At 35.9% G+C, this 26904-nt stretch overlaps 1 protein-coding gene across 1 annotated transcript in view; it reads right to left on the bottom strand.

The window, feature by feature from the left end:
* Window positions 1-26904, bottom strand: part of LOC114922299 (integrin alpha-9-like) — a 92484-nt gene that overhangs the window by 56913 nt on the left and 8667 nt on the right. Inside the window, exons 4-6 of the mRNA XM_029283295.1 lie at window positions 17834-17984; window positions 3222-3314; window positions 869-948 (exon numbers count right to left, since the gene is read on the bottom strand). Of these exons, the coding sequence (XP_029139128.1) occupies window positions 869-948; window positions 3222-3314; window positions 17834-17984 (324 nt within the window). The remainder of the gene's footprint in view (window positions 1-868; window positions 949-3221; window positions 3315-17833; window positions 17985-26904) is intronic.

The following is a 26904-nucleotide window of genomic DNA, read 5'->3' as shown; positions in this document are numbered from 1 at the left end:
TCTCCAACACCACAATTCGAAAGCATCAATTCTTTGGTGCTCAGTCTTCCTTATGGTCCAACTCTCACAGCCATACATTACTACTGGAAAAACCATAGCTTTCACTATATGCGTTTTCACTATATAAGCTATCTCTGCTTTTTAATATGCTGCCTAGGTTTGTCATAGCTTTCTTCCCAAAAAGCATGTGTCTTTTAATGCTATATTATCTTTGCATTATATTTCATTGACATAAGTATACTAAAGCAAAGTCCTATACTATATACCTGAATATAATCAATCTTTAGTTGCTTAGGATCAATAAAGAGCAATAGCATATTAATGAAGGAAATTCCTTATATCAGGGAATCTTGGACAACAAGGTCCCAAAAGTTCCCATGTCCATTGGTATGTTACATGATAGGGATATTAGCATTAAATTAGACAAGATGTTATTTTAATTTCACATAATGTCCTTGAAATAGCTTTGCTTTATACTCCATTGTTGTCCAGATGAGTTGGAGTTGTCAAAATTACCAGCCAGCATTTTCTGCCTGTCTACACAAGCTGAGAAATTTGGGAAGTTTATTCCTAGTTTTTCTGGGAAGATTTTAGGACAGTGACTACTACAATGGAATAGTATGGCAAATCTAACTAGTAAGTACAATCATCTAGTGGTGCTTCCAGCATTAAACTGGCATTTATTTTTAATGTGAACCTACTGCAGATGACACTGATAGACTCTTTCCTAATTGCCATGTATTGATTTCACTTCTGAGGCTATGCTTTTATTATTCAATGCCAGGAATGTAAACAAGTCATGTGTTAAGTCACAGACATAGTCCCAATGTGCCACAACAACAGAAACTGAATGTGAAATCTGTATTACCTCTGAGCAGATACAAGGAATGAAAGAATTTCTTCTTCCCCAGACAAATGGCTTGTGTCAAAAATAACACTGAATTCATACTAGGGGAAACAGAAAGCAACATTTAGCACATTGTGGATATTCGAATAAGCATGATTTCTATTTGACTATCTTCCTTTCATTACACTGTTGCATTTTTTTCAGCATCATTTTATCATATTCCAGATTTGAAATCACTATACATTTTCAAAGATGAGAAATCATATGATGGTGTTTTTCTGTGTACATACCCAACTTTCCCACTCTGACTAGGCATAATAAACACAAGGAAAAGACCTCGCAGCTATATCGTAAATGTATGTAAATAGTGGTCAGCAAGGGATTCGCCAGTTGAATTCAATCATTGCACAGACATAGTATAAAATAGATACTAATCATTCAAAAGGTAGAATAGGAGCATTAGATTTTACCTTTCCTGCTGGCTTCTCCCACTGAAAGCTGATTGGTGTTGCTACCACTTAGCTGACATACAAATCAGGATTATTTTTGTAAACTGTCAAAGCCATTGTGCTTCAACTATGAGGTTCAGCTTTGAAATGCTTTGGTAGAACAAATTATGTAATCTGGATTTTACTATCATATAATAAATTCTGAATATAGTCATTAATGTTTTGGTAGTATACTGAAAATATTTATCACTGACATCTCACAGTGAGGCAACACCCAAAACTAAAAAGGAAGATGACTGTCCACAGTAAGGGCTTTCTAGTTCATTTTGAACAGACATTTGTCTTTTCCTTACTGAAAAGCATGGAATATATATTCAGCTGAATTAGTAATAAAGTATAGTCTGCATTTCTGTTGTGTTTGAAATAGACTGTTGAACAATTTGTGCACAAATATATAGAGGGCAGAGTACCCATATCTTGGCCCCTTATAGACCTGTTAGTTTTGATCTAGCCCTGGTATTGGGGGAGGAAAGGTATGGTTGTATGGTTTATAACTTTTCTGAAACCCAAGCCTTGTTCTAGTAGACAACTTATGCTTAGGAAAAGCAAGCAACTGTGAATATAATATTCAACTTATATATTTGTACTGTAATACAAACCTGCTGTGGTATTAGTTTCATTTTCCTTCCTAAATTGAACTGACATGGATAGGAACTGACCAAAAACAAAACAAAACAAAACAAATGTAAATCTAGCCATGTTTATCAACAAATGACTTGACTCAATTGGAGACATACAGAACCAGGTCCGATTATTGGAACTATTTAAAGATAGTAATTTTTTTTTATTTCAGCACAATTGTCTTTTCCAGTTCCAAGAATGAAAAATGATGTTCAATGATTTATCTAATTAATTTTCCTGCCTTTGGGTATTTTGCATATTGACAATGGAATGTGGGTGCTGTTTGTTACTACACCTCAAAGAGCAAAGTCTCTTAAACCGATCCAGCACAGAATTAAACTTGAAAACATTCAGAAACACTATCAAAATATAACAGCATAATCTACAGAGTTTATTTAACAAATAAAAAGTTTAAAAGAAAAAAAAGATATTTTATTTTTATTAGTTCTGTGCTGTATTCATCTGACCTTAAATCCTCTGATTTAAAGCAGGCAAAAATACAAAACACAGCAGAGCAACTAGGGACACCAATGGTAGACATCCCTCTTCAAAGGCTTTGCCAAGGTAGAATCATTTTCTGGGAACTAAAAAAGATTCCCATTTGAATTCCTGATCAACTTCCATTAGGATTCTGTGGTTATGAATAGCTGTCACTATCCTCTCCCTAAATTTTACCTAGTGAGGTAAAATTAGCAGCTCCTTCTAAGAAAAAACAAAGAACTAATCCAGTGCTGAAAAATGAGTCTAGCGACCGGACGTTGAAGTTTCAGAAATCATGTGATCGTGATTTCAGTGCTTGGCAACTGGCACTTATTTAGTATGGTTGCAGCAACCTATGGTCATGAAATTGCCATTTGAGACCTTCTCATCCAGCTTTCAACAAGCAAAGTAAATGAAGAAGCCAGCAGGAAATTGTAAGCCGTAGACAAGTGATAGCACATTTAACCATCCACTGTGATTCACTTAACCATTGCAACCAGAACTGATATCACACAGTGGCATAATCACATGAATTTTCATTTAATGACTGTGTTGCTTAGTTGTCCATCCCAAGTGTAGTTGGTAAGCAAGGACTACCTGTAGTTTATGGTCCACAGTTTTCTAGCACTGATGACGTTACCTAGTTTGGATAATAAAACATCTGCAAGAAAGCAAGAAAGCTCAGAGAGCACCAAGGGCCCCACTCCACACATTTCTTTGCTATGCAGGGAAACTCACTGTTGTAGGAAACCATCAAGCAATACCTTGGATTTAGATTTCATGAAGGGAAAACCCACGCTGCACTTAAGGAAGTCTGAGTCCGGTTCCAGCAATTCGCAAGCAATACCCATCTCATCCTGAAAGAAAAAGAAGGGAAAGCTTTTTAAAAAAACATTTTAATGAATGAGTATATAGCAGAAAAAAATTGGTGGGATCTAGATTAATTCAGCAGCATAGAGGCTGCATATCTACTCACTTATCCAAGAGGAAAGTACTGCAATGAGATTTATTCTGGATAGATTTATCCTGCATCTTTCTAATGAAATTAGTGGAATGTGTGTTATGACTAATTTTCCCTTTTTAGTCTAAGCCAATCAACAAATAGATAAATAAATACCAAAAACAAAAGATAAAATGAATAGAAAACCAGAGAAAGAAAGAAATCAAGCACCCTACTAGTGCCAAGAAACATATCCAGAGTGCAAAATAGTCATAAGAAAAAAAATATTCAGCATCATTCTGTCATTTTTACCTACAGAAAAAAAATCTCATACATAATTTGTTTTTTAAACTGTATACATCAGTGATGGTGAACCTTTTAGAGACTGAATGCCCCAAAACCACCCCCCACCCCCGTCCCTGCTCCGCTCTGCCCACTGGGCCACCCACCACTTCCATGGCCTGCCACAGGTCACTCAGGCAGCCCAGTAGCACTATGGCAGCCACGCCCTCCACCCATGCCCCGCAGCAGCATCTGCGTGCGACGGGGCGCAAGGGCAGAATCTTGTCCCCACTGCCCGGCTACCATGTCCTTAGTTGCGCTGCTTCGCGTGGGCCGTGCCCAGGGGTGACTCTCCTCCAGAAGGGCTGTTGGTGAGGGGGCCATGGGAGGAGGCAGGGCTGGGGAGACGGTGCATGTGCCCAGAGAAAGGGCTCCGAATGCCGCCTCTGGCACCCATGTCATAGGTTCGCCACCACTGGTATACATCATGGTTTGAGATTTATATTTTGTTCATTTTGGGCCATCTTTCTTTTTTTAGGCTCCATCCCATTCTTGAATTATAGAGTATTTTATAGAAGTAATCCTACAGCTTAAAATCCTCACTCTGCCTGCTGAATTTGAGGCTAAAAACACAACATTTAAGCTCTTTCAGAATATAATTACACCTTCACATTGTTTGATGCCATTTAAAGCATCAGGATACTTAAATGCATTCTATTTTTCTTGTAAAATTCATTTCTTGAATTTCTCACTTATTAAAGCAAACATCAGTTGCTCAAATGACCTAATTAGATGTGGTTTGTTGATCTATTATTTATTGATTACCTTACTTGCCTTTCTTAGTATTATAATACTGCACATGTGCACAGATCGGGGGGGGGGGGAAGACACGGAGATACTGTACCACGCATAGATATAAATAAAATTAGCACCAGCAGTTGAAAATGGCGGAAATGACACACATCCCTTCCTCTCTCAGATGGTGTAAAGCTGGCTTTGTCTCTCAACATAAATCTGCTACTACAAATTTCCCATTTAGGATTACACTTTCAACTTTTCAAAATAACTACACATAGGTGAAAAAAAATCAAGCTAACTCTTAACTACAATCAAACAAACCTGATATAAAAAGAAAACAGTATCAGAAAAAATAAAATTAAAAAATAGCAAATTTAATCACACAGTTCTTTACATATTCCCAGAAACATCTATGTGACCTCATCATTGATTCACTTTTTGGAAACAGATTAGTGCCGTGCTCTTGACATTTTTTTTAAGTGGAGGGAGAACAAAAACAAAAAAAGAATATTTTCTTTGGCATTAGGCACAGATGTCCTGTTCCTTTCCATGTTCTCATTAGTAATTCTGAGGTGTAGACATGCCCCCTATCAAGCTTGAGGTCGACCCATGCCCCCCACCAAGCTGATTCAGGATTCACATCATTGATTCCCTGCTTACTTTAGGAGAATTCATTCAATAATATTAATTACAGGGAAAAAATGTCCACTGCCTCCCCACACACACATGCCCTTTGGGTGCAATTGAGGCTATTTTTGGATCATGAGATCACAGGCGTTGACATACACAGGAAGGCTGCAAGTGAAGGAAGGAAGGACGGGGGAAAAAAACTTCATCAGGAGATTTCAACAAAGTTCACCTCCCCACACTTTTAAACTGTAGGAAGAAATGGTTAATACAAAAATAACTCAAAAGGTGATGCTGATGTGTCCAAACAAAAGTATTGCATCAATCTGAAACATGAAACAAAACACACAAAAATACAGATAACTCACAGATCATAGCGAATATGGGAGAATGAGCAAGTGAGATGTGTATGTGAGAAGTACAAGGTGATATAGCAGAAGAAAGAAATGGGCAAATACTTAAAAAATGAGATATGCGATTCTACATTTTTTGAAACAGAATTAAAGCTTTGTCAGTATTACCTTAAATATCTCACTTGCCCATTCTTGAAAGAGGTTGTACCTGCCTCTTTAAATTTTTCCAGATATTTAAGTTAACATTCACCAAAATGTTAACTCCACTTCAAAAAGATACAGAATCACATATGTCATTTCTCAACTATTTGCAGATCTCTTGGAACAGCTATATTCAGACTCTTCAAAATTGATCCATTTCTGTGCTAAAGTCAGAACGAGTCAGATACAGTAATGTCTCAAAAGAATTAACTGCTCAAATATCAGGACTGTTGAGCACTTTTCTTGTTCCCCAGCTAAGCAAATCAGGTGTGAGTATGTGTTAGAATTACTCTGGAATATGAAATCTATTCTAAAACATTGGGGGAAGACTTGAAGTGATAAAAGTACTCTTGCTGTTTTCACAGCAATACAGATATTGCCACTTTTTTCAGGCACCCTTGAGGAGTAATTTTTTTCCTAACCAAGACAGAAAAGTAGAACCAGCAATACCTTCCTCCAACTTTATACAACACTTCAGACCCCACTTAGGCAAGACTCTTATCACATTCATTCAACTATTCTCAAACTGGCAAATACTTTAAACTAGTGCATAGTCAGAGCCTTGATTAATCACAGCAGGTAAAATATTTTCTTCTGTGATGAGGAAAGCAAGAAGGAAGAGATTTTGCTACTGTTGTATGTAAAAAGAAAAAGAAGTGGCAGAATAGCTAACAAAAAGATAGTGTGAAGAGAAAAGGCAAGAGGACAGGAAACGTATGATAGACCAAGACCTTCCCAAGATCGGGTGCTGTCTGGAAATCAAGCAGCTTCCTATGTTCCTTTTATTAACCCAGTGGGTGAAATGGCTTCTTATCTAGGGACTCAGATGTGTATATGTATGTGCCTTTGAGTCAGTGTTGTCTCCTGGTGATTGCCTGGGCAAATTCCTTCTGTTTTCTTCTCAAGATTTACAGAAGTGGTTTGCCACTGTCTGCTTCCTAGGGCTGAGGTCACCCAGCTACTTGCGTGACTATGACAGGACTAGAACTCATGGTCTCCCTATTTCTAGTCTGGCACCTTAACGACCTCACCAGACTGGCTCTCCCTAAGACAATTGAGTTATTATTATCCATGACGGTTTTGAGACATAAAATGCTCATAAACATAAATATGAAAGGATGTGTAAGTATAAAAGCAAAAAACCCAAAAGGTTTGCAGATTGCTATACCGTTCTCCTACAATGTTTTATAAGTGTGAGAGTTGGACACTAAGAAAGGCTGATAGAAGAACTGATGCTTTTGAACTGTGGTGTTGGCATAAATTATTGTGAATGCCATGGACAGCCAGAACAATCAAGAGAGAGGTGATGAGTCGTACAAAACCAGAAACATCACTAGAAGCCAAAGTTACAAGACTACGTCTGGTTTACTTGGCCATTTTGTCTGTGCAAATTCACTGGAGAAGTCATTGATGCTAGGAATGGTTAGTGGATCAAGGAAAAGGGGCAAGCAAAGAACTCACTAGCTTAATACCATCAATGCTGATATAAAGATGAACATCCAACAACTGAAAGAAGTTGTGCTTGACAGGGTAGCATGGAGAGCATTTGCCTATAAAGTCACCAAGAGTCAGACACTGAATGGTTAAAACCAACTAATACCCTTTTCATGTACGCCAAGAAATTTCTTCTTTGACCATTTACTTTGTGAACATTTTGACAAAGCTATTAATATATCATCATGATTGTTTCAAAACTCATATCCACAACTGGGATTCTATCATTCGAAGCAAAAAAAAAAAAAGTTTGAGGGCTCCTTAAGAAATATATCTAAATAAATTTTAAAAGAATGTAAGAAGTACATTATCAAAGTATTATTATCAATGTAATGCATGATAAAACTAAATGGAACCTTTTCACAGTGAACAACTTTAGCTTATTAATATTCTCATTTAAAATTTCTGTCAGGTAATCTTCATCTGTGATAGCAGATAATCTCTGTGAATGAGAAACACACAAATAGTGAGTTCCAATTATAACTACAAAAAGAAATTACAAATGTAAAGGAAATATACCATGTTTGTATGTATTAGGAATTTTAATTAAAGCAAAGATTTGACATAGTTGATAGATGCATTTGGGAATTTCCAGTGTAATGTTTCAGAAACAGAACTAAAAACACAATTTCTTTAATTTTTACCTAGGTTTAAAGTGTGAAATCCAAACTGATGCGATAAATAGTGCTCTGAAGTAAACATCTCAATTTAGCAATGTGCACTGCCTGAGGACATATCACACATGACATAGCTTTCAGGTTCCCAAATGAAAACATACAGAATTACTTGCATGATGAAAGAGCAAAAGGAAAATCCCAACTAGAGTTCATATGTTTTCTTTTCATTCATGTTCATTTCCATGCATGCAAGCTACATCTAATCCTGCACTGGAAAGGAAGTCAGAAGAATTGCAGGTAGTCCTCGACTTAACAGCATTTCGTTTTGTGATTATTCAAAGTTACAACGGCACTGAAAAAATGGATTTATGGCCATTTTTCACACTTAACGACAGTTACGGAATTCCCATGATCATGAGATCAAAATTCAGACGCTTGGCAACTAAGTCATATTTACGATGGTTGCAGTGTCCACCTTTTTTGATCTTCTGACAAGCAAAGAAAGCCAGATTCACTTAACCTTGTTACTAAGTTAACAACTGAAGTGATTCACTTAATATGTGGCAAGAAAGGACATAAAATGGGATAAAATTCAGTTAACAAATGTCTCACTTAGCAACAGAAATTTTGGGCTCAATTGTGGCCATAAGCCGAGGACTACCTGTATACTAGTGTTAAATGGCCTGGATGTGAGGAATAGCTGGCTGTGTTAGAAGCAGGAAGTTCTGAAAAATACAACTTTAAAAGAAACAACAGAGCCATTCTTCAGGAGCAAGGCTCTGAATTATTACTTTGTATAGGCAACTATATATGTGTTTATTCAGAGCAAAGCTCCAAATGTTTTATGAATTCTCACATGCTAATTTTTAAACCTGGATGCAATTTTAGTTCAGCCGGAGTCAATAGATTTTTATTTGTAAACTCAGTGGGATGTGCTGATGATGTAAGATTATCATCAGCCTAAATGTCAGTTCATTCATTTTCTACCAAAAAAGGAAAAGCCTGTTCCTTCTACTAGCAAGCCAGAGAATTTTAAAAGAGGCTTTTTGAAAGAAGTCCTGGCAGAAATCTAGTTTGGACTGTGTTTTGTTTTTTTCTGTCTGTCGAAATCCTTCCTGGCCTCTTTTCTTTTTAAAGAAGAGTAGGTTATTTAAAAAAAAAAAAAAAACCCACGTGTTTATAAGGAAAGCATCACATGGGTTTTCAAATGAGTTCATAGCTGGCTGGATCATTATGACAAGGCACAGATAGTTGCTGTTAATATAAGCATTGAAACAGTAAGGCACTTTAAATAGCCTAGCCTGACAAAGAAAATGCTAGAAATTTTCTTTTATATACATTGCTTTGCAATTTAGGAACAGAAAAAAAGATCTGTGCCACAAAAATGTTCGGGCATACGTGCTTCTCCATAAATCTTGGACAGAAAGAAAGATGCTACTTTAGCTATTTCACTTCCAGTTTTCCATTTCATGTGGCACACAGGCTTAAATAGAACAAAACACTTATGTATTGCAGTAGGAAAACCACAGGTCTTTATCAGAAGAGTTCTTATTAGACAAAATGAGAAGGCTGCCTCAGGGAGCTGGTTTTGGATGTCCTGAAGGGCAGAAAACTATTGTTTATATTACTATGGTTCTGTCTTGCTAAAAAAAAGGAAAAAAAAGAAAGGCTTTTTATTTCTTGGAAATATCAAAAAGCCTTTAACTGACGAAGAGCAATTCCTGGATTCTGATCCATTCTCATGAGACTCTGTCTAGTTATTTTTTTTAAAAAAAGTTAAATGCAGCCCAGGATTCTTTTGCAGTGGAAAGTCTTCCCAGGTTTGAAGTTTTAGCCAGACAGCAGAAGAATAATATATACTAAACCCCTTGGTGAACAGCCTGGCATAACTAAGAGGTTACTGTTGGCATCAGCTGGGGTCCCATGAGGAAACAAAGTCAAGTTTAGACAAGTTGTGCACACATAAAACTAAGTTCTCTCAATTATGTCTACTGGTCATAATGAAAAGTGACTGAATGGGCACAGCTGAGAAAGGATGTTTAAAAATTATGCAAGGCTTAGCGTCTAATGACCAATAACAAGGAAAATGTCCCAAATGATGTGTCATCAGCCCAAGATTTATTGGAAGAATATGACATATTACAGTACTGTGCCTTAGTTTAGGAGTATTTTCTTATACAAAGGCAAGTTTATGCTATTAGCAGGAAATAATGTTATCATCTCAGTAACATTCTTGACAGTATTCTTCACTTTTTCCCCAAAGAATGCTTAGGTGACATTTAGTCCTCAATAAAAAGTAAACAAGGAATGAATGATTTTTTAAGGAACATGGTATGCCTTTGAAAGATAACTATATGAAACGGTATATAGGTAACTGAGAAAGTATGTTTAAAAGCTATGCAAGTCTTAGCATCCAATGACAGTAACAAGGAAAATGTCCCAAATGATGTGAAATCAGCACAAGATTTATTGGAAAAATCTACTATATTCTTAGTTACCTAAATAATCTACCATTATTTTTTCATACTTTATAAGGTCTAGATTGAGAACAAATACATTTAGGAGTATTTTTTTATTATTATTTTTTGCCTAGTCTCCGATAGGGGTGTCCCATTTTGGAGTAGTAGATTAATAGAATCTCCACCAGGTTTATGCATTTAGTATCCTTTTATCTAGTTCTTGGTTGGTTTTTTAGGTTTTATTTCTTAATGCTTTAATGTTCTTACTGTTTTACTTTATGCTGTTATTTTGTTTTAAGCCACCCAGAGTCACTTGACAATGAGATGGGTGGCATATAAATTTAAAAATTAAATAAATGCTATTATATCGGTCCGTTATTTGTGAACAAAAAATTAAAATATCACAAGTACTACAAAATGAACTTTATGATTTCCTTCCAAAACTGGACTAAATATTTCTGCAATACAATTGTTTGGACTGATAGATTGCATGCAATAATTCAAAATATATTGCTATCAAAATCTGCCTTAACTTAAAATCTGTTTTTTCTTCTCTTAACATTAAATTCTAATATTTAGGTCTTCAGTCATCACTGATAATAGCAACAAGAATTCATTATTTTGCAAATTCAAGCTAATATGATAATAATTTATCAGTTGTATACACAGTCTGCAGAGTGAGCGTGAAGATGTGACAATAAAAGAAATAGAAATCTAAGGGCTACTGGTATTGGCCTCTCAGATGCATATCTGATATGCATTGATATGTTTACTGTGCTGCTGTATGATACTGATTATGTAGGAAAATTAAGACACTTCATTCAGTCTCATCAAATGAGATGTGGGCAGCACGTTGTGGAGAAGGGGCAGTACTATACTAGAATGACTTCATGTTGTGGTTTTGATTAACAAATTAAAATAGTTGATCCACAAACAGCCTGGTACACATATAGCTCTGTTCATTTATTACTCTGATATACAGCAAAGTTTAAAAGTGACTATATTATATTTCATTGCCAATCAAAAGAAAACTTAATTTCTTAGGAGCCACAACTAATATATTTCACATACTGTGGAGGACCAAAAAGACGCCATTCTATAGACATTGTTTTTAATTACAGTGAACATATGCCCTCAATTATAAAGGACCATCCTTTATTTTCTTTAAGATTTATTTTTCAAAAGTTCACTTTTGTCTTTTATTTTTGCGAGTTAACTTTTACCATACAAATTGTACCTCTTAATGCACAGCTTTTCATTCATATGAAAAATATGAAATTTAATAATGCTTTTTAAAAAAAATCACATATACTGTTTTTAGAAATTTTTAATACAATGTGAGCTTTTATAGAGTTTTTCTTGGTTTTGCTCTAGAATGTTCTTTTCTAAAGCAAAGTTCTAAATAAAAACAAACTGTTTTATCCTCATATATCTGTTTCAGATTTGTTTCTTTTTCAGGTGTGTCCTTTAATTTTATCAAGACAATATGGTCACTGTAATTTTAATAAAAACAATTATAAGAACAATTCAATTTGTATTAATGGCAGTAGTAACAATTACTTGGTTCTGATGTTTGTAAATTCTGAGATCCATATACCCATAGCTTTTAAAATTTTTAAATTCTAATTACAATATTTGACTTTGTATTACTGTTGTTTGAAAGTACTGGAAAGGACTATTTGTTCACAACATAAGATACTGCAACATTCTGGAATGTCAAACTGTTTTTGTTATTGTTGTTGCAGTTGTTACAAAACATATCAGGAGAGATTGGAGGAACTGAATATGTCCATCCTGGAGGACAAAAGGGAAAGGGGAGAAAATAAGATTCTAGAAGGCAGGATTTTCAATATTAAGCAAAAATCAAGAATATGGGGACATAACCTTAAACTGACAGGAGAAAATTTCAAAAGCATTATTAAAAAGTATTCTTTAACAGAAAGAGTGGTGGAAGCTGGAACCAATTTCCAGGGAGTGTAGTGGGCCAATCTTCAGTAACTGAGTTTAAACATGTTTGTGATGTTCAGTAACATATATCCCTCATCCAGCAAAATTAAAAAATAAAATTAATAATAATAATAATTAATAACTAATTAATTAAAAAGAAAAAACTGTCAAAGGGCAGACTCAATGAACTATTAGGTCTTTTTCTGCTGTTAGTTTTCTATGTTTCTTGCCATTCAGTTGCCAAATGTCATTTTGAAAATATGACAAAACACTGTTTGGGATTTTAGTCATTGTTATAATTTTTATTCATTTTCTATGTAAGAAAGTGTCAAAGGTATAAGCCCTTTAAGCATCAGTCAAAATGGGTTAATCACTATTTTTGTGAAAATGTTGGCTACTATGAACTTCTGCAATGTTCATGATCTGATGGCAAAAATTACAGAAATAAATTCTATTCAGTTTTTACAACCTTTATAAAGTAGGAAAGTAATGTACTGAAAGCTGTTTATATTCTCAATTTTCAAACTGAACATGCCTAGAATACAGAATATCAAGCAGAACAGGCAAAAACATATCACTCTACAACTATGCTATTGATTTTTATAAAACAATTAATTTTTATTGAGGTTTTTCAACATAAAAAGAGTAAAACATTTGAATTAAAGAAGGGGGGGGAGGAGTCTGCTTACTCTTAAGTTCACTAATATTGGATTAGAGGCTATACTGGTAGACAAAACAAAAACTATCATTTCAATCTTAGCTTCTTCTGTGCCTCTTCAAACAAGATGAGGATCCTTTGCTTTTTGGGGGAGGGGGGGAAGAGGAAATTTTCCAGACACCTGAGAAATGAATACTTTTTATTATAAGAAAGAGAGAGAGAGAGAGAGAGAGAGAGAGAGAGAGAGAGAGAGAGAGAGAGAGAGAGAGAGAGAGAGAGAGAGAAAGAAAGAAAGAAAGAAAGAAAGAAAGAAAGAAAGAAAGAAAGAAAGAAAGAAAGAAAGAAAGAAAGAAAGAAAGAAAGAGCCCCCCCAAAAAAAAGGGGGATCTGGAAGTTTCTTATGAAGTGCCAGAATATAACTTTGTTCTGCATTGGTGTTGTTAAGTTTCCAATTGGGAAGATTTGTACTTTGTTATAGGTAATTAGCTGTCTTCTGTATATCAAGGAATTTGACTTAAAACAATAAGACACAAACTCATGTATTTGGCAAATGCATTATAGTCTTGTAACAATGCTTTTTGCACAAAATCATAGCCAGTGCATTTCTAATCTTCCTTTAAAGTCTGTCTTGAAACATTCATTATCAGATGGAAAAATCAACCACTAATAAGTTTACTGCAAACATTTCAGTCACTGCAGCTTCATTTCTTTACATGATTATATATTTAAGAAAAGATTTCAATTAACCATTTGTGTTAAATTTTCTGATTTGGGCAATTTTAGAATATATAGCATCCTTGGTTTGATGGACAGTATTAGGATCTAAATATACTAAAACGTTAGTATTTCTAAAATTATGTCAGTTAGAAAGTTATGCAATGTAATATCTAATAAAAAAGATCTGATACTTTTTCTCATGCCAAATTATGAGGAAAACCAACTTTAAAAATTGGAAGAAGAATGGTGATATGGAACACTGATTGAGGTAGAGATAGTGATTTTGGACCAACTGATAGACAATGAACTTTCAATATGTTCTGTATTAAGAGATAAATGACAATATTTGCAATTAAAACAATTGTAGAGCCATCTATTGCATATTTGCTCAACAATCCTACTCTACTAAAAAAAATTTTTAAATGTTCCTATGAGAAATAGACACAAGTAGGATGGACCAAGAGTTTTGTTCTATTTGTAGTTTGTTTGAAGCAATTGTTTAATGTTTTAGTGCATCATCTGAATTAAAAACTATACAGGTAATCCACAATTGAGCTAAAAATTTCTGTTGCTAAATGAGACAGTTGTTAAGTGAATTTTGCTCCATCTTACGATCTTTCTTACCACGATTGTTAAGTGAATCACTGCGGCTGTTAAGTAAGTAACATGGTTATTAAGTGAATCTGACTTCCCCATTGACTTTGCTTGTCAGAAGCTTGCAAAAAGTGATCACATGATCCTGGGACATGACAACTGTCATAAATATGAGTCAGTTGCCAAGTATCTGAATTTTGATTATGTGAGCATAGGGATGCTGCAATGGTTTTAAGTTTGAAAAATGGTCATACGTCACTTTTTTCAGTGTTGTAACTTTAAATGGTCACTAAATGAACTGTTGTTAAGTTGAAGACTACCTGTAATAACTTATATTATTGTTTGTTCTATTTTTATTTATTATCAAATTTATATGTCACCCATCTCATTCTGCAAAGCCACTCTGGGTGGCTTTTCATTTAAAACTGTCCTTACACAGATGTTGGGCTACCTACCTACCTTCATTTATTCTCTTCAGGGCTATTTTTCTTTGTTATTTGCTATATAAACAGAATAAAGTGGTTCTGTTTGAAAAGAAAAAGAGAATTCCATACAACCGAAAACAAAACATAGCAAAATTCAACACAAGAAAGGCAGAAATTTTGAGATCAACTGGTTAAAACTACCACAAAAATTAATATGAATATTGTGCATGTTATGCAAATATACAAAGTAATATGTATCACTCAGATGAAATTCTAACTTTTTTTGGAAATCTGGTAGTCCTACTCTAAAGAAAAGCTCATAGAAAGCGAACAATGTGAAATGTTGGAGGAGAGAATTTCAGGTCTGATAGTATTGCTGGTTATTACTACTTCTATTTCCCCACTAGCCATTTCTAAAGCAGCAATGCTAGGGTAATTGTGCGAAAGATGCAGTATGAATAAATACCCAAACAGCTTTGGAAGTTCATATCATAAAAAATCTTCTACAATTATAGGCATTTTATGAAGCTTCTAACTACAGAAAATACCCATTTAGTTGGGGGCGGGGGCGGGGGGGTGGAAATGAAGCAGTTCAATAAATGAAGCCTTTTAAATATCACTCAGTATGCCCTTTCTCACCCCAATGAAAAGGACCAAGGGGTTACCAAGAAATGCCATTAGCATGGCTCATGAAATTTCACAGCTAAAGGAAATGAGAGCCAGCAACAATAATAGTGGCAGGGTAATTCAATGCCACTCCAATAATTACTGAGTCAGAGCACAATTTTTCCTTTCAATCATAATAGTAGATACTTAGTGTCTCTACACTAAATATACTTTTGCTGAAATTTACATAAGATATTTGAAATAAAGAACCAGTTACCATATTATAGGTAGTTGAAAGCCTGCTACATTAAGTCTACTAAGAAGCAGATAGGAGCCATATTGGGGGTTGGGGGTGAACAAGCCAAAGAAAAAGGCAGGACATGGTATATTCCAAGGCTTTATAAATGGGGCTATATAGTGGACATGAAATGGAATTTGGAGGGAATGTTTGAGCACCTCCAGACAAATGTTTCTGCAGTCATGTGAAATATATACGATGAATCAATGCAGATATCATATAACTTCAGGCATGGAAACTATACACATTGTGTTTACCATGTGAAAAACTTTGAACAGCTGAGAAGGAGCCATCTAATCTTCTGTAAACAAGAAAAAAGCTTCCCCTGAAGACAGATAAAGATTATGGGATTTCGCTAGCCACTGAACTTTTTTTTGTAGTTTAGTGATTCTGCTAATCTTCCATGGGATTTGAGAAACAGGGAAGGTTAGTTAGAGATAATAGGATATCAAGGAAATACCTTCCCTATTCCCACCCACTGAGTGTCAAGAGGGCCTGGGTACCTCAGAACGATATGGAGTGGCTCATTTGTTTTTGCTGCCAGGGGAGTGGAGTGTTATTGGGTTTTTTTATTGCTTTTGTATTGGTATTTTATCCTTGTAAGGCACCCGGAGTCACTGAAGAGAGTGACTTACATGGCTTTCTAAATGTCCTTAAATTAATCAATGAGAGGAAACCACATAAATCTGATCAAGAAGAAAAATAGTTAATTTAACATTGGTGTTTGTAACTTTTTCTTTTAACAAGGAAATTGAATTCTTTTGATCCCAAGGAATAATTTATTTAAAGAACACTGGAATGTTAATGACATTTCAAAGAATATTAATTGAGGTCCAGTGTCAACCAAAGGTTATATCCTTGCCTTATTTACTGAGCATTAATTTCCTTCTCCTCCTTCCTATTGCAAATACTTATTTCTCCATGATCACAGATATACAGTACAAGATGTTCATATCAGCTCTCTCATATATTGAGTGGCGAATAAAAGTACAGCAGTAATTGAATACAACAGAGATGCAACGTGGTCAACACATCTGAGAAAGAAATCTCGCTGAATCTATCAAGATCTTCATTCCTCATCCCCAGAATAGAAAAAAAATGTATGCATTTTCACAAAACTAAAGGTGCAGACAATGAAGGAGGAAATTGATGGCAAGGGACAACTCCCTTCACACTTTCAGCAAAACAATTACCAATTAGAGCTTGAAAGAATGTAGTAATGGCAACTTCTAATATTCTATTTAGCTTAATATACATAATATGAATATATAATATGATGTAGTTATATATATTTAGGAATGGCCATGTCCTATGAAGCAAGGTTATATGGAAGCTAAGATGTTACAAAATAAAATCTGCATTTCCTAAATTAAATTACTTCATTTAATTACTATATTTACTATATTGGAAAAAATAACAGCAGAAAATCTTTGATGTTGTTATGAGCCACTTGGAGATGCTTAAAATGGGAGGACATATTAATCTTTTAAATAAATAAATGTCAAATAAATATCTAGTAAAGATTTTTCAGTATTTGACTTAAGCAAGCATTTTTGAAACTACTGTTTTTATTGGCAATTACTTATTGAGAGATTTATCCAGATCGTCAAAATAGAAGAAAGATTAGAATACAAGAAGGAAAGAAGAAAGGTCTTTTAGCTAGTATTCAATAAATAAATACTGAAAAAGGGAGCCAGTTTGGTCAAGGGGTTAAGGCAACAGTCTAGAAAATGGGAGACTGAGTTCTAATCCCACCTTAGTCATGAAAGCCAGCTGGGTGACCTTAAGCCAGTCGCTCTCCCTCAGCTCAACCCACTTCACAGGATTGTTGTTGTTGGGAAAATAGGACAAGGAAAGTGTGTTGGATATATTTACCACCTTGAGTTATTTGTAAAAATAATAAACGTGGGATACGAGAAATAAACACTGAATCACTATTATGCTGATCAATGCTATAATTTTATGTGACTTCCTCTTAAATTAGGAAATCTGCATAACTAAGCCCACTAGGTAGGAAGACGTTTTAGGGTTACTACCTATGTTTGACCAATTTCAAATATTATTAACATTAAATAATTTCTACAAGCAACCAGACAATTTGGTTACACTTTGTTTGTTACTTTCATAACAAAATATTTCAGACAAAATGCTTCAGAAATGAATGATTTCTGTTTAGCCTTTTTCTGTTTAGAAGAATTCATTTAAATGTAGAGGGGGGGAAATCAATCAAAACAAATAAGGGATCTAGGCTCTCTTGCCTATTCCTTGCTACAATGGTGGTGAATACTAATTTCAATTACTTCAGTTTAACAACAATAAAAATGATGAACTTGCCTGTCTGACATACTGATTGTGCCTACCTTTTGCCACATTTTGATAAAGAAAAGCTCTCTGGAAAAGTTGAAAGCGATGTTTGTGTCATAAGCATCATCCCCAATGTTAGAAATGGTGATGTTCAGCGAGATGTTCTTCACAGCTCCCAAAGCCAGATAAGGAGCCCTGTCATCAACACTGCAGGAAAAGAGCAGCAAATTAACACCTGGCTATTCATTCTTCTCTTTTTAGAAATTTTACAGTGGAAAAAAACTGTATGAAATGTGAGCCAAAGAAAATCTTCTGTTACCAGATGACAAATGGAAACAAAAGAAGGATGTGCTGGCTCTCCTCCTAGACTATCACTGTGGACTAAGCCAAAAGTATTATTTCAGGATATTTTGCAGATCAGAGATTTTATTTTATTCACTTTCAGTTCTTTGCTGGTGTGATTCTTCACCGAAATGAATGAGGATAGAATGGAGACTCTATTGTTTTCTAAAAACATAGGATGTCATCAAAATAATGCAGTTTACAAAATATTTGGAATAAGTGGGCTAGAATACAAATATTATCCATTCTATGGCCTCTTCATTTCAATGTTCTCTAAATACCTTTGATGTGATTCTTAAATATATTTATTTATGTGATTGAAAAATTAATAAGGTAGCTTTCCCAGCACAGCCTGCAATAATAAAAAATAGGTCAGCCCATAAACAGATGATTTGGGATGTCAAACAAGCTCAGAAAATGAGTCAATTCAACAAGAATGTAGTAATAGTGATACCGGTTTAATATCAATGTATTAATATGAATATCTGACAATAAAAACCAGACTGCCTAAGGTCACCATCCCTGCTGGAACAATTAAATATGCAACCAGTGCCAGTACTACAATCTAAGAAAAGCAGTTTTTTAAAATATTCTGTATTATTAGATACTTTTAAAGCAGCAAATTGAAAATAGATGCAATTTATTTATTGTTGGCTTGCTTACACTATATTAATTCCACTACATTCCTTAAGGACTCATGGCAGTTTACCATATAGTAGAAAACCATGGCAGTTTATAAAAATCATCCCAAGGAACAATGCAACAAAAGCTAAAATATTAAAACTTACTAAAACTCCAATTCTCCTCATCATACAATTATTATCTCTGAGACTATGACATTAAAAGCTGTATGAAACAGCCTTCCTACATATTAGGAGGCAGATCCACAAGGTGAATATATCCCAAAGGATTGGAGTCATAGCATGAGTTTCTATCTCTCTAATGAAATTTACACTGGAGAGAAACCCTCAGCATCCCTAAAAGGGGCTGTGGATTGAACAGCTACTATAGGTTCTACTTGGAGTTGACAGGCCAGGCAAAACAATAGTTCATACATGGAACTGCTCACCAAGATCATTCAGAAACTACAGATATACTGTAGCAACCTGTTTCTTAGCTGCAATTCACACTTAACAATGTTATGTTTTCTACTTTGCTTACTAGTAGGCTTTCAAGTACCGTTCAAAGCACTGGCTTTGATCTATAAAGCTATTAAAAGTGACTAAAACATTGATAAGTAGTTTTGCTACAGGTCTTCAATACATTAAGAATCAATTAAAATTATTTAAATCTTTCATGCACTTTGATTAATGAATTCAGACAAAAATGCAACTTTTTTCAAACACTTAAATAGTCTGTTAACACTGAAATGATGCATTTATTTTTCACCAAGATAACAATGCATATGCACCATAGGCCAGTATCTTCAGCTACTAGTTTCTTATAATAATAGTATTTTTAAAAAGCTCAGAAAAACAAAGACAATGCTTTTAAGTAGTCCAAGTATAGAACATAGTCTACAATGTTTTCCTAAAAACAGCCTAAATGATTAAAAAAATATAAATTAATGTCCAACTTGAAGGAACCAACATTAAATTCATAGCATTTGCATTTCTTCACTGAAAAATACTGATTGATGTGAGACCCAAGTTCAAATCCACAAGATAATAGTAGCAAGAGGTTGGACTAGAAGACCTCCAAGGTCCCTTTCAACTCTGTTATTTTGTTAGGTTTAGGGCTTCTTCTCAAAAGAGAGCACTTTCCTGAGTCTTTAAATCTGTGGTCATCTGGAATAAATCAGTAAGGAATAGTTTAGGAAGAAGACTTTCCAATTTGCAGAGGAATTATTGAACCCAGTTTGCTTCTCTGGGTCATGATGCCATTGGATATGGACTGCCAACAATGATGTATGAATGGCAAATCCCAGTGGGGCAGCATCTTACTCAGCATTTGCAGCATGTTATATAAATCAGCTGGATGGTCATTATTCAAATGTTCAAAAAAGAAGTAGACCCATGTTTTTTCAGCACATAGAAATTCTATTTGAGGAAGCAAATGAACGAGCAGTTCAAGGAAGAGACAGAACATAGTGTAATTTTAGTTTCACTGAATCATTAACAATGAGGCAAATTTATGTGATCCTTCTGATTTGCCCTGTAGAATGTGAAACGTGTTTATATTAACTCTGCCTAGAACATGGGTCAGCAACCCACGGCTCTGGAGCCGCATGCGGCTCTTTAAGCCATCTCCTGCGACTCCCAGCCATGTGCAGTGCCCCCCCAAAAAAGTGGGACTAAAAAAGTTGAACCAATCAATTCAAACTTCTCACAAAAAAACCTCACAAAGTTTGAATTGATTGGTTCAAGGGATGCCGTCCGCCTGTCAAGCCCCGTCGGCTCGACATAGACAGGAGAGGGGAAAGAGAGCTCCGGAGGGAGGCAGCCCCGCAGCCAGAAGCCAGCAGTCCGAGCGGAGCAGCATGGAAGACCTACCGGTCGGCGTGGGAAGCTCCAGCGTTGCCGGTGAGCAAGGCCTGCTGTCCAGGGCCTGGTTCCGCACCCCAACGACCAGCTGGAGCAGCTTTCACTGCTCCAGCCTGGGGATGCCAGCGGCATAGAAGGTGGTTTGGCGGCATTGCCATGGGCAGGGCATTCTTGCAGCAGACAACTCGGGCCCGGCTATTTCCCGCGGCTTGGAACCGGAGATGCCGGTGGTGCATTGCCCGGACTGTTGGCGTTGCCGTGGGACCACCCCCTGCAGTGCCAGCTAATGCGGCGTGTACCTGGTGACCCTCGAACTGCGCTGGCTTCCTCCCACGGATCTCCCCCCCCTGGCGCGACCTATCAAAGGAAGCGGGAATTTCTGCACCCAGGACACGCTTACCTGGCCAGAGTACTTTTGCCCGACCCAGGCAGGCCGCGGAGCAAATAGAGGCTTTTGCACTGTTACACTGTAGTCATTCATAGGTAGTCCTCATTTAACACTACTAAGCGTTACTTGTTCAGTGACCGTTCATTCGAAAATGTTATATAACTGGTACTTATGACTGGTTTTCAAATTTCCAGCCACCTATGCGCCCTCCCCTGCCCAGCAACAGCCATTCCCAAGTCATCTTCACCATGCGTTACTTGCTTGTTGGTCTGCTTTGCAAGCCACCTGGGACTCACTTAACAAACCAAGATCCCCACTTAATGACAAAAATGGGATGCTGGGATTACCATCAGGGAGCATTTTACAACTATATTGCTTAATTACCATTGTTTACCAAGGACTACCTGTACTATTATTAGGGTTACTTAATTCCAGTTTATATGATTTTCTATTACACATTGTAATTTGATTCTTTTAATAACCGGCAGTAAGTAATGATTATAAGAAATTGCCTTATGTTAGTATCCTAAAGGGCAACTTACCCAAAAATAAATAAAATCTCATTTAGTAAGATGAACTGCCTGGTTGTATGAGTCCTATTTTACCTCTTCAAAATCCAACTAATTGCTTTTGACAATAATTCAGCAGCTAGGGAAAAGTACAGTGATTTTATGATTGTTTATATAAGTCGTCCTTGACTTACAACAGTTCATTTAGGGATTGTTCCAAGTTACAGCAGCATTGAAAAAAGTGATTTATAACTGGTTTTTACAGACAGTTACAGCATCCTCATGGTCATGTGATCAAAATCTGGAAGCTTGGGCAATTGGCATGTATTGACAGTTGCACTATTCTAGGGTCATGTGATCCCCATTTGTAACCTTTCTAACCGGCTTCTGACAAGCAGTCAATGGGGCAAGCCAGATACGCTTAATGATCAAATGATTAGTTAGGAGCTGCAGCGATTCACATAAAAATTGTGGCAGAAAAAAGTTGTAAATTGGAGGCAAAATTCATTTAACAACTGTCTTGCTTAACAACAGAAAATTTTGGCTCAATTGTGGTCATCGACTAAGCACTATCTGTATACAATTTCACCTTAAAAATAGCTCTTCCCTGCAAAATGGGACAACTTGCTGCAGTGAAGTCACCACAGCCATTTCACCTTGGCCAACTCACTACAGCCTACTTACCATGGCTATCTCACCATGGCCAACCTGCATAGAAATCTCACCATGGACATCTTGCCACAGCCAACTTGCTGAACAATCTGCGGGATAACTCAACATGATAAATATTATCTGCCACTGTTTCTTAAGCATTATTTCCATTGACAAAAATGGAAACAAGATAGAAAAAACAATAACATTTATTGCTTTGAGTTATTCCATGGCTAGTTGTCCCTTGGTGAGCTGGCCGTGGTGAGATGGCCATGGTGAGATTGCTGCACCAGGTTGGCTGCAGCAAGATGGCTGTGGCAAATAGGCCACAGCAAAATGGCCATGGTGATTTTCCAGGGCAAGTTGTCCTTGACCCCTCTCCTACTGGTTTTATTTTTGTGTTGCAGATTTATCACGAAGGAAAAGAGGCCAGAAAGTGTTTTACCAAGTAAAATCAAACCAGTTGCATTCCATAAATTCCTGGTAGGATTTTTGTGTCTTTGGTTTACATAATTTCTAGAGATATCTATGAGACCTCATAGAAAGATTCTGCAATCTCTCTGTTTATTATACAGTTGTTGCAGACAAAGTAGATTCCAAATGAATATTAAAATGCTATGTGAATAAGCTGCTAAAGCAGGGGGAAAAACCTCAAAGTATGGATGTCATGAAATATTTCCTTGTGTTTTTTATAGCTTCCAATAATGGATATTTCAAAACCTCCATTGGCATAACCAACAGGCAACATGAGCTTCTGTTTACTATAATCAATTTATTCTTTATATACAAATGCATTCAAAAGTCATGGAAACTTTTAATATGATGTCATCTTGATCCAACCATCATTCCCTGCTGCAATTCACAAAATGAAAAACTCTTTGTATGCTGCAATTTGTGGAAGGACAAAAAAGATACATCTTGTCACTGGAGGCATCATAATTTTCATTGTTGAAAATGCAAGTGTCTAACCTTTATGGTTGCAAAGAGAAACCAACTGTATCCATACAAAGCCTGATGAAATGAGAGAGAGAGAATTTGCAAATAAAAATGTCCAGAGGGTATGAAAGATCACTTATCTGTACTACTGTCATGCCTTGTTTGACCTTAGCCCTTTTCTGTTGGACTGGAGTTCTACTTGAGTAGCCCTGGAATTTGCCTTAGAGTTGAATCAATTATAGTAGAAGGCTTGGCTCTAGGAGAAAAATGTGTTTAATATCTGCCCTTATAACTGGTGAGAAGTGCTTGGCTATTATCTACACCAGCGATGGGAACCTTTTAGAGACCGAGTGCCCAAACTGCAACCCAAAACCCACTTATGTATCGTCGGGTACCAGGTGGACGTGGCCCATTGGGTGGGCGTGGCTGCAGTGGTAACAGCACACTGGGTGGGACTAAAAAGTTCAATCAATCAATTCCAACTTTGCGAGATTTTTTTTCTCCCCGCGAGAAGTTGAAATTGATTGATTGATTGAACCTTTTTTGGGGGGGCACATGGCAGTGGAGGCCTAAAGCAAAAAGGTTTTATAAAACCCAGCTGAAGGCCTAGGACTGGGGCGATGGCGCATGTCCCCACAGAGAGGGCTCTGCGTGCCATCTGTGGCACACGTGCCATAGGCTCGCCACCACAGATCTACACTCTCGTGATCTAGCTCAGCCCATACTGGAATTTTCCTCTTCTGCAATCCCAGCCCCACACTTAATTAAGACAACAATCTTCACTGAAAGCTGCTACAAATATGTAAACTTCTTAGGTTTCTATCACAAGCTTTATATTGTAAATTCATTGTAAATATTAATTCCAAGTACAATTCTCCTAGCCCATTCCCATGCAGTGAGTTTTGCTATATATATAACAAAATAACAAAATATAAAACAGATTAGGATAGTTGGGAAAATGGATATGGTAGAAGAGATCAAACTGTATGCCAATCAAGAACAGACGATGATATTTGAACATAATCCAAGAAAGTTTACTGTTGGATGTAATAAAGAATTTCCTGCCTAGTAGAAAATGAATTATGTTAAGAATACAATAGACCAAGGCCAAACATCTATAGTAAAAAAAACAAAACACCCTGTTTTTTAAGGATTTCCAAATAGGAATCCTTCTATTTCAGTTCACTAGATAATTTAAAAAAAAAATTCATGCAGTTTTCCTACAAGATGACTCCATATAAAGGTAGTAAACTAACTTTAGACAGGTACTTAAAATTAAAACTATGAGGTCACATTTACATACCACCAACCAAATACAACTGTGCAGTAACACTGTTCTGGCTTTTATCAAATGGGATAACCTTGTGATGTATCAGCTGAGCAGGACTGACTTTTTTGAAGAGTTGAAAATTCCTCTATGTAAATCTTATACTACAGAGATAGAATGCTTATTATTCAAAGCCTAGAATGTATATCTTTTTCCTTGGACCCACTTGTTTTATTTTCCTTGAGTGGTGCCATCTTCAATGGTGAATTATTACAGAATACAATAAAATGATGAATGGGATTTCCAGAAAGATTTATCATTTAAAAAATGGAAAAGAGACAATAAGCTTGAAGCAACCAATTTGCTCAAAATCCCATTTTTAACCATATAATAATAATAATAATAATAATAATAATAATAATAATAATAATAATAATAATAATAATAATAATAAAGTTGGAAGGGACCTTGGAGGTCATCGAGTCCAACCCCCTGCTCAGGCAGGAAACTCTACACCATTTCGGACAAATGGCTGTCCAGTCTCTTCTTAAAAACTCCCATTTTAAAAACTTTGTTAGGATTTCTCTATGTGATATTCTTAGCAAATATTTTACAAAACTGGTGAATGAAATTTCTCCAAAGGTAACAAGGTGCAATTTCAATGAACTTAGTAAAGAGTTAAAAGCATTTCTATGTTTTTAGCAAATAAGAAGAATTTGGACTTTTTATACAATAGGTAGTTATTTACATATTCTTCCACTGAAATCTTCACTAGATCAGTTTACCCATAGTTCATTCTTTTCCTCTATGAGTTAGACATAATAAATTCAAAAGGTGATAGAAATAATTCTTAGTAACAAATCAGACATTAATACTGCAAATTCTATTTATAAACTTATTCTAAATACCCCGAATGACTCACTAAATTCTGTTAGAAGAAAATCTGGATTCCTTAGAATGATCAGTTCTAGTATAAGGTAAAAACGATATTGGTCTTATATGCATATATTCATACCAACCATTCTCTGAATATCATATCTGAATTACACAGTTTGTACAAACAGAGGCACCAGACCATTTTTCAACTAGATAATTTGGCAGAGCAGCATTTCATCTCAGAGCAAAGCCTTATCAAAGCAAAGGCAATGAATCCAAGAAACTTCCTTTATGGTCAAGGTGGTCATTATGATATCCTTTTATCTTAACAGACGGTTTCTCCTATCTTCATAATTTTCTTCAGAGTTTTGCACTCAGAGTACTCTTATTTAATCAAGGAAAAGGCTATTCTGCTCTGCTATTATATAGTACATAGTAATTTATGCCAGTGAAGCATGGACACTAACCTCACAATTGATACAAAAGTTACGAGTGGTGCAAAGAACCATGGAAAGATACATGTTTGGCATCACAAGACAAGATAGAAAGACCTGCAGATGAATTAGAGAACAAACGAAAGTATACAATATCGTGAAGAGAGTAAAAGAGTTGAAATGGAAATGGGCTGGTCACATAGCAAGAAGAACTGTTGGCAGGTGTACCAAGGCAGTCACAGAATGATAAAAAGTATCCATGGAAGAGACCTAAAACAAGATGGATTGATGACATCAGCAAGTATTGCGGGCCCAATTGGCAAAAGAAAGCTTAGGACCATATTGGTTGGAAATATGCGGAAGAGGCCTTCATCCTGTAGTGGATAGACAATGGCTAAGATGATGATGATAAATTTTTAATAGTTCAAGATTTGAGGCTTTGCCTGCTTGAATCCAAAAATGGATTCCATTACATTTTTCCCCTTGTAACTCCCGATTTGAGATCCCTGGACAGGTATTTATGTGGGGACTCACATGGGAAAATGAACCTCAGATACCTTCTGCTCCCTATTGTGTTGAAAAAAAGCTTCAATCATTTGCTTATTTGGAGAAGCAATAAAATGGCTTCCCCCCAAACCTGGAGACCTTCTGACCAACCCACAGCCAAATAGCTGTAAGACAGGATATGAAGGAAGTTGCAATTCAGGACATCTTGAGACCACCAGACTGGGGAAGGCTGCAGTAGAGAATAAAATCAAGTAGATCCAATTCAACAGGGCCAAAATTATAAACTTTGTTCAGATATCCAGAACAAAAGAAAAACAGCATTAAGAACGAAATACACATCAATATTAACCATTTAATTTTTTCCATAACAAAATCCCATCATGTTCTTTGGCAGTTTGAATTTTGAGAATGGTCTAATATTAATTACTGCATCATTTCTGCTTTCTACATTTTAATAATATTGCTTTTGTTATTAATGGGCAGCTGATTTTTTTTCAAAGCTCCACATTTTCTTATCATCCCTTGTTAACCTATTTTCCCTATATATTATATCCTTTAAGTTATAAACATAATGGTAAGCTGCTCCAGAAGGTTTGTATAAAAGTACTATACAATTGAAACAAATAGATCTTTGCTATGGAAATATAGTTAAACTAAATAAATTCATAATGCACAACATAACTGGTCAGAAAAAAAGCAATTGTTCCCTCCACCCAGTGGAAATCAGCTCAAGG

Source organism: Protobothrops mucrosquamatus, unplaced genomic scaffold, assembly GCF_001527695.2.
Source record: "Protobothrops mucrosquamatus isolate PMUCROS unplaced genomic scaffold, P.Mucros_1.0 scaffold48, whole genome shotgun sequence".
Lineage (NCBI taxonomy): Eukaryota > Metazoa > Chordata > Lepidosauria > Squamata > Viperidae > Protobothrops > Protobothrops mucrosquamatus.
Note: the sequence above shows the minus strand (reverse complement) of the source record. Positions and strands in the feature narration are given on the sequence as shown.